Consider the following 14,701-nt stretch of genomic DNA (forward strand, 5'->3'; position numbering starts at 1 on the left):
CTTACTCATTCATGGAACTATTGAAATGAATGAAGTCGTAGCTGTGAGTCTGTTTGCAGAGTGCCTCGTCAGCAGTGAATGGTTACACAGCACAGAGGAAGGCCAGGAACGCCTGCCATGTGTTGTGCAATGCCTGGGAAGGCTGTCCAAGTGAAGCCTGGGCTAAAACATGAAATAGTACTTCCTCTGCAATAGGAGAGAATATTAATATCTTTAGAAATATCCTCCTTCACTTGCATAATCCCAGTCAATTGTTTCCTAGTCCCTTCCTGCAATACTCAGTTCCTCAAAGCCCCAGTATGTTGCTGAAAGGAGAAGGCTCTTTATAGTTGTTTCAAATTTACTCTCAGTTTCATTTAATCTTCTTGCATTCTGCTTCTCTGCAAAATATTAAGCTGTTGATCTGCTTCCGCTCTGCCACTCACTCTTTGCATGGTTCAATCACAGCTTCTCCTGGGTGCCTTCTTTCTGCACCAAATAATGCCACTCCAGTTGACTATCACCGTACTGAAACACTCCCTTTAGGCCCCCAGGCTTCCATTATCTTTTCTGCTGCTTCTCTATTCTTTTCCTTTCTGGAAATGAGGCTACTGAAACTGAACTAATTACTCCAGGCTCAGAGGATGTTTTATGCAGGTGCTGAATTGTTCCCATTTTTCCTCGTGCCAGAGCCAATATTCCTGTACTTACTTCAGTATCTACAACTATTTCATAGTATATCAGTGTAACACCAGCAATGATGCAAACCTTTGCTGGGAACATCGGAACCCATCCACACGACTGCTCCTCAAGCCATGATCAACACCAGAAAAACTGCTAATTCCTCATTTTCTCAACTCTTTTTCTTTACATTGCTGTCTTTACCCCAAAAATGTATGTTTCCATTGTGTAGTGAGGGGCCCAAAACTGAACACAGTAACTGAGGTGTGGCCTCACCAGTGCCAAGTACAGAGGGCCTCCCTAGTCCTGCTGACCATGCTATTTCCATCCACCTCGGAGCCTGTCAGACCAAAAAAAGGCATAAATCCCAATCCTAGAGACTCCATGCCATCATCACCTTATCATTCCAGCCAAGGGACGTCTCATCACCACTGCTGGGAGTTGCAACACACGTTGCACAAGGTGTTCATGCAGCTCCTTCCCATGTTACAGCAGCCAGATTTACAGCCAGATTTGCAGTTTGGGTGTTGCTGCGCTGTTTGCATGAGAAGCAACTATTAAGCAGGCAGCAGCGCTCCAGTGAAACTCCAAGGAGTCTCAGAGCATAGCCCTAGGTTGGGCAAATTGCTGTTATCTAATCTCAAGGTGACAGTGGTGTGGGTAATGGCAGCAGGGCCTCTCCCAAAGCGAAGCTCACCATGGCTCCACTTCTCCAGATTACCTGCAATAATGGCCGGAGCCTGAGCATTCGGGGCCAGCCAAAACCTTAGAAAACACTTTATGACTCACCAGCTCCTGTATCACACAGGCACGATCTGTAATTAAAGGTGCCTCTGTAGGACAACACACACCCATCTGATAACGTCCCTCCAGGACCACATGCCCAGCCACTGGTGGTTCCATCCCAGGCCTGTCTTTCCTGTGACGTACCCAGTCAGCAGAGAGGGGCAGGGCCAGCAGACATCGACCTTCCCATCGCCACAGCTCTCCTTGCAGAACCCACCAATTATCCCATGCACACTCAGAATCAATGAGCTAAAGAGAGGTGACAGCCTACATCCTTCCTGAAAATCAACGTGACTGTCTGTATGCTTAAGAAGGGTATGCTTTGGCGAGGGTATTTTCTCTTGTTGAATTTAATCCTACTGTGGAATCATTCGGCCCCCACAGCTAACTGCTGATGTATGCCAGGCAGGCAGCATCACCTACTTATCAACACCAGCTCCCAGCTGATGGCTGCAGAAGTTCACTGTCCTTTGCATGAGATGGGTGTTTATCTCATCCCCAAATTGAAACCTGTAAAATGTTTTGAAATTACTCCTGCTTCTTTTAACTCATTCACTCAGCCTGCAAGACTTTGCGTTGCTCAGAGCTATCTGATGCACAGGACAACTATTTTAGTGAGCACAATGGTGTAAGAAAGAAGTGGTTAAAAGGAAAAACTCAACAGCAAAGTAACAGCATGTCCCAGCTACTCGGAGGCAAGTTGTTTATGTCCCTTTTTTCCATGTTAAGGGCACGGGGTATTTTGAAAACCCTTCTCCTCACTGAGAGCCTGCCAGATAATTAAACTGAAGCTCTTATTTTTAAAATCTAATTTAGTTTTGAAAACATATGCTGCTGGAACTATTTTTAGGACATTTCCTATGTGGGCCAGCAGAAATAGGCTACAGCCAGTGAGCACGGCGGGCTGCAGGCTGCTCCTGGCAGAGCTCGCTTCGCAGCCTTCAAGCTGAGCACAATGAACTAGTAAAACAATGACAAAAATTTATCCTTTCAAGTTAAGAATAAATACCTACAGTCAGATACTGAAACTGATCTTCAGTTTTGAAAAAGCTTATTTTTAGCAGAACTAAATCTGGGCCTACAGCTTTGACGCAAGAGTTCCTTTAATTTGTCACCAAATCACTGGAGCTGGCATCAATGGGAGCTTTGCCCAGGAGAGTGCTACAGGATTGGGTTTGGGACTTCATCTGGGGCATCTTCCATGATGCCAAACCAAACATGACCTACAGAAGTGAAAAACCTGCAGCACAAGGATAACTTTTCTGAAGTACTGAGTTTTGTATCTGCTGTTTTATATGCATCAAGCAGCCGAGGCTCCAGACTTTATCCCTAGCATCTTTGTTCACTACACTGCAACAATGCACTGTGAAATAATCTAGGTACAAAGCCTTCACCCAGCATCGTTCATTCTAAAGATTGAATGAAACTCGTTTCTGTGATAAGCTGGCACGCTACAACATAGAATCATGGAATCATTAAGGTTGGGAAGACCATTAGGATCACCTAGTCCAACCACCAGCCCATCCCCACCACGCTCACTGACCATGTCCCTCAGTGCCACACATGCTCCCGTATGACAGAAATCTTCCCTGTGACCTCTTTTTGGTGGGTACCCATTGAGAGAGGTTCGCAGGGTCCTCTTCAGCTCCCTGCAGGGAAGTCCATCCTTCCCCTCCCTGTGCTCCTTGCTCACTCCCCTTCATCTCTGGGCTCAGCAGCCCCAACATTCCCCATGCAGCCAAGCACAATATATTAGCGAAAGCACTGCAGCCCAGCAGTGTTTATTCAAGATTACCACAGGGCCAGTGAAACTGGAAGACACTGCGGGACGCAAAATTTCCTCCAATTATTTGACCATCTTGAAAATGCAAATGCATTCTCCATACCTCCACTGCAACTCCACCTGGGAGCAGTATTTCATAGCACTGCAATTTAAAGGCAGGGTGGTTTTTATTAATTTTAAAGCCTCAGATTCTCACAGGTCCAGGTGCTACCCCACAGCTCTCGAAGACAGAAATCCACTCCTTGAAGAGGCCTCCTTCTGTAATCTCCTCGGGCGTTCCTGCTCACAGGACTCACTCATGAGACCTTTGTGGCTGCCTGGAGTCAATGTGCTGCTCACATGCGTGGCCCCAGCAGTGTAGGGGCAGGGGATCAGACTGTGTGCATGAGCTGACCCAGAGGTACTGCCTGTCCCTCCAGCTTAGCTGAACACAGCGTGGGCTCCTATCTGCTGGCGAGCATCCCGCCTCCCACACGGCCGCAGCTCACACCCTCCTCATACTTTCGCTTTCAGCTGCCTTACAACACCCAGGGAACAAAGCTTCTGTCTCTTATGCTTCTACATCTGGGGATCTTTCAACCCTTCTCCCCCAGTTTACTGGAAACGTTCATTACTGCCTTAAGCACAACTGTAGAACAAGCTCAGTCCTGGAGTGTTACATCAGCAAAATTCCCAGCCATCAAGCCCATGGCCCACCAGTAACAGCCACATACCACCAAGCAGATCTATACAAGGTCTTCTAGAGAGCCACTGGGACCAGGAGTTGGCCCCAGCATACTGTACAAATAGGGCACCATTGAACAGCCTGGACCCAACCCAACAACGCCTTTCCCACCCGGCCCACCATCAGTTCAGCAGGGTTTCATCACCTGTTCCAATGCCCACTGTTTGTATGAGTGGTATAATTTTCTCACTGCTCCTTACTACCAATGCAGCATTATTTAACTCTAAATCAACTGTCAAAGACTTCCCCCCCCACACACACACACAAGGGATGGGTCAAGACAAAAGGGTCACATCTTCTTTAAGCTCAATTCTGACCACAGGCAAGAGAAGAGAAAGACCATATGAATCCATCAGGCGCTACACCTGAGGATGTTTGCCCCAACAGAACTTCTCTCTGCATTTTTTAGATTGGAAGATGGAAGCCCCTCTAGCTACCTCAGCAGAAACCAACCGTAAGCCACACTGTGAAACTTCTGCAGCACCCACAAACCACCACAGGAAGGGATGTGACAATTCGAAGGCACCAGCGCAGTATTAGGGATTAAATTAATTAATCAAGACAAGTCTCTGCAGCCCTTGCAAGGCATCTGTACAAGTGAGTGCAACCTGTCCATTCTGCTGAATGGATAAACACCAACAGTGGCTCTTAGGTCTTGCAGTACTCTCAGAAACACATCCCTCATCCCTGCTACCAAAAGAAGACCATGTCACGGAAACACAGAACCAATAAGGTTGCAAAGACCTCTAAGATCAGCTAGTCCAACCATCAGCCCACTCCCACCATGCCCACTAAGCACATCCCTCAGTGCCACATCCACACAGTTCTGGAGCACTTCCAGGGATGGTGACTCCACCACCTCCCTGGGCAGCCTGTGCCACTGCAGCACCACTCTGAGAATTTTTTCCTAATATCTGTTGATTCATTTCCCTTCAACAGAGGTCATGTCTATTCTGCTTTTAAAGAAGAAAGATTTCTCTTCACGGAAAGCAAAATGAGCAACTGACCACAAGACTCTCTTCACAGCCTACTACAGAAGGACTGCTTTATCACCTTCTGGGAAAATAGGAAGCTTGTTCATTGACAGAGAAATGTGGCCACACTGAGCTCACTGCTGGAAACTTTTTGTTGTAGGTAGTTCTGGAAGCAAGGACAGATCGAGAGCTGAGTGAAACTTCAGCTGGCACATAAAAGGAGGCTATAAGAAATAAAAGGACAGACTCTTTAGCAGGGTCTGCTGGGATAGGAGAAATGGAAGTGGTTTCAAACTACAAGATTGGAGATTTAGATTGGATTTCAGGAAAAAGTTTTTTACAATAAAGGTAGTGAGGCACTGGCAAAGGCTGCCCTGAGATGAAGTGAGTGACCCATCCCCAGAGACCCAACCTACATCACATCCAAGGTCAGTGTGGAGGGGCTCTGAGCACCCTGTTAGAGCTGTAGGTGTCCCTGTTCATTGCACGGGGGTTGGCCTTTAAGGGTCCCTTCCATCTCAAATGATTCTATGATTCTAAATTCCTCTGCAGTGTCTGCACTTTTCAGACTGCCCAATTGCACACCTCTGACAAAGCAGCCCTAGGTTAAGCTGACTGCACAAACTCTGGGGTATTTTTGACTCCACCTGTACATCTTTAAAAATCTTTAAAATACTCACCAGGTGCATAAAAATTGTAGTGACAGATTGACACAGAGATAGTACAGTGTATTGTTTTCACTCAGGAAGAAAACAAGGTGAAGAGTAAAAGAAGAAGAAAGCCCTTACTGGTTCTTCTCCCCTTCTGAATTCTCCTGCACCCGGGAGGAAGGAAAACAGCCTGCAGACAGGCCCATGAAGAAACACTGACACGGAGGGGCTGGTGCACAGCACTGGTGCCAGGGAAGGATGTGGCAGTGGCATGGTCCCACCAGGGAGACAGAGAGAGAGCAGAGGATGCTGAAACTGAGAGGGCAATGGGAAGGTGGCCAAGCACTGATGCAAGCCTCAAGGATCACATGGGAGTTTCAGAGGGAGGTAACATTGAAAGAATCTTGCCCAGGTGCCTTGCTAACTGTAGCAGCGTTGCAGCAAGATGGCACATCCTGGTGACAGGCATGCCCTCCTCCATCACCGCCTCACTGTTCTCTTCACCTTCACTACACCAGCAACAGCTATTTTATGTGGAAGCTGCTGATCTCAGGGAGCAGTTTGAAGGAAGCTCCCCAACTACCTCCAGTGCCCTGTATTTTTCTGCTGCAGGCTGGAGGAAAGCACTCCCAGCAGAGGAGTTAATTCTTAGCACCCACCTTTAGGGAATAGGCTCTCTTCCTCTGTGACCCAGTGGAGCACAACTTTGCCCTTTCCCACTGCCACTGGGAGTAAAGCATGGGGAAAGCCATAAAGCTTTCCAGAAAAGAGAACCATTTCCCCTTCCAGGGTGAGGGAGAAAAGGCGGAGGCATGCTGCCCCTCAGACAGAAAGTCAGGAAACCACTGGGCTGCTCAAGGGACACTGTTATTCCCCTACCTTGGTTCTGCATCACAGCCCTGAAGTCTCGTTTACATCAGAGGCAAAGTGCTATAGCCACAGCACTAAAACTCCCTGCTGCCAAGGTACTTTCCAATACGATAAAGGGAATAATTAAATCGTCATACATCATCTTTATGCTTTAGCACTAAGGTGTTTCTAGTAGAATCATTTCTGTTGTGGGTTGGTTTTCTTTGCTTTCTTTTTTTTTTTTCTTCAAGCTGCTCTCATTACCGAAACAAATTACATGAATAAAAATGTCCAGAGGGAAACAGCCCTTCATTAGGCAGTCAGTCAGCAGCCCCCTGCCAGGCCTCCACCTCCAGTCCCAGCCCCGCTCCTCCCACGGCCATGGAAGGCTGCACAGGAGGCTGTCAGCTAAGTAAAACCACATCTCATGCGTTGCACCGCTACCGATGTCAGCACCCGAAATCAGTTTTAGATGGATTTTTATATCACCCCCAGAGCCATGATAGCATCTCACCACTCACACGGTTCGATTACAACAGAAAGAAGTAACCAACTGACACGGTGCACTCGCCAGTAAGCGAAGGGAACAGTCCCTGTACACACGTGTGTGTATCAGAAGTTAAAAGCATTAACTGGCTTGGTTAAGCCGTGCTAATACATCAGTCTGTCTCATTTGCTTGGAGTCCCGCTAGTTTCCCCGGATGAGGAGAGGCTGAGGTTAAACTGAGGTTAGCTGGCACATGTCAGCCAAGCCTGACCTAATCCTTGGTTTATTCCAACTTGTTGTGACTTTCTCTCTAAATAATATTAAGAATAGGATGAAACCACAGCGCTACAGTTGTGTTCCAAATAACTATTTTTAGGAGCTGTACACAAACAGATGAAGGCTAGCTGTGCACACTGGCTGCTCCACAAAACCCTGCTCACCTTTCCTCAGCCCTCCCATCCCATCCAAAGGACGTGCACAGATATTCCACACCAACCTCAACCTGAGCACCTCCTTCAGATGCTGAAGTGGGAAGACATGCTCAATAACATCTTTGCAGCAAATAATGAGACTCCCCAAGACTTGGACAGAAACAGTCTGTTTGCTAAACCCCTGCCCAGGGCGGGGTGGTGGAGCTAGTGATCTTTGAGGTCCCTCCAACCCAAGCCATTCTATGACTGTGAATTTAGACTTTGCCTAATAGCTTTATCAGACAGATAACTTCAGTCAGTTGGACTGGCCCTCCAAGCTTTCCCATGGACATACTCCTGTTCTTTGTGCTGGATCCAAGAGCTGAGGAAACCTCCCCCCAAAGCAGCTCTGAGATCTGGCATAAAAGTAGGGGTTTCAGGAGCAATAGAGAAAAAATAATAATGCAGCTTAAGCCACAGAGGTGCTACTTTTTACTCCTTTTATTGAGCATACAATATTTTGTTCCCCGTATTTCAAGGAAAATAACACTCCATGTGATTGCTATGGGATGTAAATGTGTACTCCACTGTTCAGACGGAGCTCATAACTGAAACATTTGAGAGCCAATGAAATCCCAAGCGTAAAGTTTTTAATTTTCATTCAAGCGCGGCATTAAAATTCTGGTTGTGCAGGAAAAAGAAAATACTGCCTCAGAGTGCTTTTGAGGTCTATTCCTTCTGATATAGTAACTAGGATAACTCAGCGGAGATGCCTGAAGCCTGTTCCTGGTGCTACTACCTAATCCTCTTTTCCCATTCCTACTCCTGTATCACAGAAGAGTTTGCCAAAAGGCTTGTGAAGGAGATGGGGATTTGGACAGCAAAGCATTAATCAAATCCATCACCTCCACAGAACCACAGAATGGACCAGGTTGGAAGGGACCTCAAGGATCTTGAATCTCCAAACCCCTGCCACATGCAGGGCCACCAACCTCCCCACTTAATACTAGACCAGGCTGCCCAGGGCCCCATCCAACCTGGCCTTGAACACCTCCAGGGACAGGGCAGCCACAACCTCTCTGGGCAGCCTGTGCCAGCACCTCACCACTCTCTGTGCAAAGAACTTATCCCTGTACCTTCATCCATGGACCTCCAGCCCTGCATGAGAACCCATGACCACGGTGCATGAGAGCATGGCTCATGCCAAGGCAGCTGCAGGATCTCCACATATATATACCCATGACAAATGCAGCGGGCTGACGCACTTACCAGAACAACATCCTCATCTGAAGGCGCATGACCATCGTTTATGGGAAGAAGAGGGTTATCTTGCAATACCGATCTTATTCAGCAGCTTCCAAGATGACTGGGTATGATACAAACCTCAGCTGTAACCACTAAGTGCTCAGCACAGCTGACAGGGAAACCCTGTAATAGGCTCAATAGTTGCGCCTTTCAGATCCTCAGACCACGGGCCCCAACACCCGCACTCACAGCCTGTATTCAAGCAGCCTCTGACTGCTTCATGCTCCAATCATGTGCTTCTCATACTTGTATCCTGTGATCTTCATGGGCTGCCCATTTCACAGTCCCGTCAGAATTCAAGATGTTGAATTTAACCTAGAGATGTTTTTGTGGCTTGACATTTGCCTGGCAGAGATGGCACCACCTCTCCCTACCGAAACTGTGAGCGGAACAGTAATTGCTTGGGGGTCTGCTTTTGCCCTGTTTTCCTTTTATGCCCACTCAAAAAATATTGGCTATGGTACCTTTGGAAAAGACTCAACCTGTGATTGTCATCCATCCATGTCCAACGGACCAAGTCAACCCAATCCAATGTTTGCATGCCCACACGCTACCCAATTCACCAACCCTTCAGTGCACCAGGACCTGCCTCTTTCCCTGCAACAGTCCATGGAGACGTCAGGAGAAGCCTGCTACATGCTGTTTCATAGAATCATGTATCAGTAAGTTTGGAGAAGACCTCAAAGACCATCTAGTTCAACCATCAACCCATCCCCACCGTGCCCATAACCACGTCCCCAAGTGTCATATCCACAGAGTTCTGGAGCACCTCCAGGGATGGTGACCCCACCACCACCCTGGGCAGCCTGTTCGTTGCAGTCTTTCAAGCACTGAGCATAGAGGAAGGATGAACAGCTTGTGGTTATGCCATCATATGGAGACGTGGCTTCCAGCTCTTCTAGCAACCTATCACGGATTTCCCAAGAGTTCTGAGCAGGTCAGATAATTCTCCCATCAGACTTTCCCCCCTTTCAAGTGCTTGGGAAGGAAACATCCACAAGCAGCCACTGAACACTCAGACATCAGCACGGTGAGGGCTCGATAACCAGATGCCTCTCTCCCTGGTGAAGGAGCAGCACAATAACTTTAATGACTTACGTCTGCTTTAGCTGCCGTGGAAATACTTGGGTTATGAAGCACAGAATGTAAACAGCAATAAAAAATGGCTTTTTTTTTATAAGAAGGCCTGAATCTTTTTTTTCACCTGAAACTCCAAATACACATAAGAGAACATCAAATCACATTTCATAAGGAGCTAAAACAGCATTACAGTCATACTGCATGGGAAACGTAATGACACCAGGAGAGAAAAAACAAAATGGACAACTTGCTGGGGTCCAGCTCAAACACCTTCAAAAAATGCCATTTGCTCAAGTCAGGGCTGAGATTTGTGCCAGGTAAAGCTGCAACAAAATGGAGACGAAAAGTCTGAATCATGTCCCCGGAGGGAGACGGATGAGGGCAGGCTGAAGTTCACGTCAATCCCCCAGGCTGATACAGAGGGTGTCACAACTCCGCAAACCAAAATGAACGGCTCAGCGGGAGCCGCTCCGCGATAGCAACTGCCTCGATAGGAGCCGGTGCTGCAATGCCAGAGTGGCAACGCCTGAAACCTGCGGGCAGAGCACCGGGACGGGAGGACAAGGGGCGCTCGGGGAAGGCTGCCCGCCTGCCTGTGGCCATACCACCAAAGCACCGGGGGATCCTGCGGCGAGCGCGTCCCCATGGGACGCTGGGCAGGGCCCTGGGGAGCGCACCCTGGGGCAAACGCTGCGGGGACACCGCTATTTAGACCGGGGAGGGGGAGGAGGGGGTGGATTCGCCCCTTTACTTGCAGTCAGCATCCTCCCCCTGGGTCTCTGTGGGGAAGGAAGACAATGGCTATGGGCCGCGCTCCGCTGGCACCCCGGCAGGGTTAACCTGCTCTGCGCTTCCAGTTCTCCTCGTTTTCCCGGTTTCTTTTGCTCTGACATTTGCATCTCGGCTTGACAGCTGTTTTGTATGGGAGCCGATGTGCCCGTGCATGCTGATACGTAGGAGAACAACACCAGCTCCGACCGCGGCTCCCGAGCCGGCTGCGGGCTGCCGCCGCGCTCCCCCCTCACCGAGCAGCGTGAGGAACGTCAACTTTGGAGTCCTGCTTTACCGAACGGCGCTCCTTCGAGGCATCACCCCCCAACCACCCTCTCGCTCGGGAACGAAGATAAACAACACAGAAACCCCCGCGAAGTCGGTGCACCGCCGTGTCAAGCGCCGGGTAAACAAGCAGCAACACGCCGGAGATGCGTGCAGAAAGCCTGCGTGTCAGCGCGCAGCGCCCGGCCAAACCGCTGCCTGCCGGGGGAGCAAAGTTTGCTCGCTCCGACCGCTCCGCTGCGCTGCTGCCGTTTCTCCCGTGGAAAACTCCGGGCGCCCAACGCCGCCCGGCACGGACTCGGCGCGGGGCGGCGCGGTGCCGCGGAGCGGCTGACGGCGGGATGCAGACTGGGGCGATGCGGCGGCGGCCCCTCCCGGCCCCGCTCCCCCCGCCGCTACCCGGCGCAGCAGGTGGCCGCTCGCTCTCACTCACCGCTGGCGTTCTTCCCGCAGATGAGGTGCTGGTAGGGCTGCAGCAGCCCCCACAGCTCGGGGTCGTTGTTGACCGTCTGCTCCAGAGCCTCCAGCGTGAAGCGCGGCGCCTCGGCGCCCTCCTTCTCCCTCTCGGCCGGGCCGGCGGCCGCAGCGGGGGTGGTACGGCCGGGCGGCGGCAGCGGGGCGGAGGGCCCGGTCCCGGCCAGCACCCGAGCGTGGATGTCGCGGAAGAGGCTCTCGGTGCCGGCCGTCAGGTAGATGGCGGCGTGCTCGTGGATGCGCAGGGCCACGCGGCTGTCCACCATCCAGCGGTAGAACTTGCCGACGGAGAAGGCCAGCCCGCAGCGCGCCGACTTGCCGCGGCTGAAGCGGTCCCCTCCGCTGCCGCTCATGTTGTAGAGCGAGAGGGCTCCGAGAGCGGCCGCCGTGCAGCGGGCGGCCAGCGTCCAGCCCAGCACGATCTCCATGGCGCTGCGCACCTCGTGCTTGGTGCACTTGGCGAAGCGCAGGCTGAGGCGCTGAGCCTCGCGGGCGATGCGCACCAGAGCGCGGCTCACCAGCGTGGACAGCCGCGCCGCCGCATCCCGCCCCGCCGCGCCGCCGCCGCCGCCCGGCGCCCGCGGATCCCGGCGCGGCTGCGGCGGCTGCAGCAGCGCCTCCACCTCCTCCAGGCTCCAGGGGACCTCCTCAAGGTCGGGCAGGAGCCGGGAGCAGTGCTGCCCCGCGCAGTCCAGCACCTCGGAATCTTCCGCTAGGACGGTGTTGACGGTGTCGAAGCTGTTGTGGCGACTGTGCATGGAGTCAGTTAGGTGCGGCCGGCAGCTTCCTCCATAGGGGTACGCGGGGTGCGAATCCGAGCAGCACAGCGACAAGTTGGAGGAGCGCACCGAGTCCGCCGCTCCACCATAGCCGGAGTCCAGCGTCAGGTCTTCCAGCGTCCGCGCCGCCGTCTTACCCCGCCGTGCCATCATCGCCGCGCTTCATGCTGCACCCGCGGGACCCGGGCGGGGTGCGGCGGCCGGCGGGGACGAGGCGGAGCGTCGAGCCCTGTGGGGCAGCCCGCTGTCGTGCTCCCAGCGCCGCCAGCCCGCGGAGTGCCGCTGCTGCTGCTGTTGCTGCTGCTGCTGCTGTTGCTGTTGCTGCTCCCGGTGCTGCCCGCACACCGCTGCCGGCCCGGCTCCTGCACTGCGCCGCCGGCCCGACCCGCACCGCAGCGCAGCGCCGGGCGGCGCGGGGGGGGAGGCTGGGTGGGTACATGCAAAGCGCCGCCGGCCCTCTACCAATAGGACGGCGTGGAGGGCGGGGGCATGGAAAGCGCTGCACTCCGCAGCCAATGGAGCGGCGCCTCCGGCCTCCAAGGCCCCGCCCCTCAACTCTACCCCTCGCCTCCGAGGGGTGCGGAGCCGCAGCGCGGTGCGGGGATGGGGTGCTGCCCACGGGACGGAGGCGCGGCCGCCGGCGGCGTTCCTCTGGGACGAGGCGGGACCCCGCCGCGCTCCGCTCTGCTAGTTTGCAGGTTGTGCTGTGAACGCGCTAACGGCAGCACGCGGACGCAGCCGAAGTGGTCGAGCTGCCTCGGGCACCAGTGCCGTAGCGTGACTCCTCTGCAGGACGGCACGGCGGGGATGGCGGTGGCGCGGGCCGGGAGGCCCCGCCGTGAGCAAAGCCCTGCGAACGGAGCAGCGGCACCTCGGGGCTGGCATCGCGAGCGCCCCGCAGCAGAGCCCTCTGCTGTCCGCAGCCCCGCAGAGCACTCCGCTCGGCCTCCAGCTGCTCCAACAGTGCTGTTCGCCTGAGCGTGCCCATACGCTTCTGCACAGCGCTGTGCCCTCGTGCTCAGCCGGGACCCCAACTCCTGGCTCCACACAGCACCACCCAAAAATCAGACCCTGTGTGAGAGCGGTTTCCAAAGCTTCTTGAACCCCGGCACTCGGGGCCATGCCCACAGCCCTGGGCATTCTGTTTCATGCCCACCGCCCTCTGGTGCAGACCCTGTCCCTAACTCCCAGCTGCCCTCCCCTGACAGCTCCATGCCGTTCCCTCGGGCCCTGTCGCTGTCACACAGAGCAGAGCTCAGCGCTGCCCTCCGCTCCCTGTGACGAGCTGCAGCCGCCACCAGGCCTCCCATCAGCTCTTCTGCTCTGGGCTGAGCAAACCCGGGGCCCTCAGCCGCTCCCCACGGCCTGGGAGTAGGCATTTGCCTACCAGACACATCCACCGCAGAGAACGGTTCCTTACATGCCGGCTAGGGGGTGGTGATTTTCCACTAGTTGGGACCATGGGCATCATTTCTCCATGGACAGAGCAAAGAGCTCAGGCAGGAGCTGATGAAGTACCCGCAGGGGATGATAAGTGCCAGCATGACCTCTGAAAGAAGTAAATTGAAGCACGGTTTAGGAAGGTGCTCAGGGCAAATGGAAGCGAACAGGAATGAGATGGTGTGGGGAGAGCAGTGAGGGGCACAGCGCTTTCTCTCGCCTTCCCCAGCCCATATGCAGCCCACTGCAGTGGGAGCTGGGGGAGCAGCCCCAGAGCAGGCCATCCTGTGCCACCATCGTGTGCCAGATTCCTTCGTTTTTTGTTGGAAACCAAAAGCTGAAGTGAATTGAGGGAGAGCTGACACGTTCCTGCTGGCTAAGACCACTGGTGACTATTAAACACGATGATGCACACGCGATCTTCAGCTCAGAAGGTTTCTCAACAGCTGTTTGCCAGAAATGGGGAGATGATGCCAGGGGAAAGAGTACTCTGTGGTCACTCAGTGCCTTGTGGTTCTGCAGCTGATGGCTGCGAGAGCAGACAGTGCTGGGGATGGAGTGAAGGCCCACGAGGCAGCCCCTTGGTTCGAGCCCCTGGTTCTCAGCAAGGCTCAGCCATGATCTCTACACTCATCCTGACAGATTTCAGTCTCCCCTCCTGCTGAACCCATGCATGATGAAGTATTTACAGCTTCCATGCATGGTCTGTTTAAGAGTCCACTGCTGCCAGGAACAGCCCTCCCAGCACCTGGCCTAAGGTTTTCTTTGCTGCAAATGTAGAGGGTAAAAAGATGCTCCCAACCTTTGTTAGTGGCCTGGACCAACATCACTTCCTCTTAGGCAGCACTGAAAGCAAACAGAGCCAAGCAGGATACACGGAGCTCTCCTCCAGCCAGTGGCTCTGGTTGCTTCTCACGATTCTCTACACCCCTCCCATACAGCGTAACAGCGTTTGCATGCTTTATGTGCAGTCAGTTCATACATACATGCTATGTTTTGATCAGAACTAAAGGAAACAGGAATAGCAGGCTTCCCTGAGCACAGAGACAGGGAACGGCAGTGCTCTGCCACTGGGAATTTCCATTCCCACCCAGACACACCAAGACTGCAACAGGGACAAATGTACGGGTAAGCAAGAAAACAATTTCAAGATGAAACACAAAGCAACATACATGCTGGAGATCAGCAGTGACTGCTGCATTGATCTGCGGTAGGGAGGACAGAAATAGTTTAACTCACTCTGC

The 14,701-nt window shown here is 52.8% G+C and overlaps 1 protein-coding gene across 2 annotated transcripts in view; it reads right to left on the reverse strand.

The window, feature by feature from the left end:
• ABTB3 (ankyrin repeat and BTB domain containing 3) overlaps positions 1-12,420 on the reverse strand; it is a 168,364-nt gene extending 155,944 nt beyond the window's left edge. For both annotated transcript variants that reach the window (XM_048945145.1, XM_048945139.1), the window contains exon 1: positions 11,198-12,420. In XM_048945145.1, coding sequence (XP_048801102.1) covers positions 11,198-12,170 — 973 coding nt within the window. In that variant the 5' untranslated portion in view covers positions 12,171-12,420. The remainder of the gene's footprint in view (positions 1-11,197) is intronic.
• Positions 12,421-14,701: the final 2,281 nt, after the last annotated feature.

The sequence above is a fragment of the Lagopus muta genome, chromosome 1 (genome assembly GCF_023343835.1).
Source record: "Lagopus muta isolate bLagMut1 chromosome 1, bLagMut1 primary, whole genome shotgun sequence".
Taxonomy (NCBI): Eukaryota; Metazoa; Chordata; class Aves; order Galliformes; family Phasianidae; genus Lagopus; species Lagopus muta.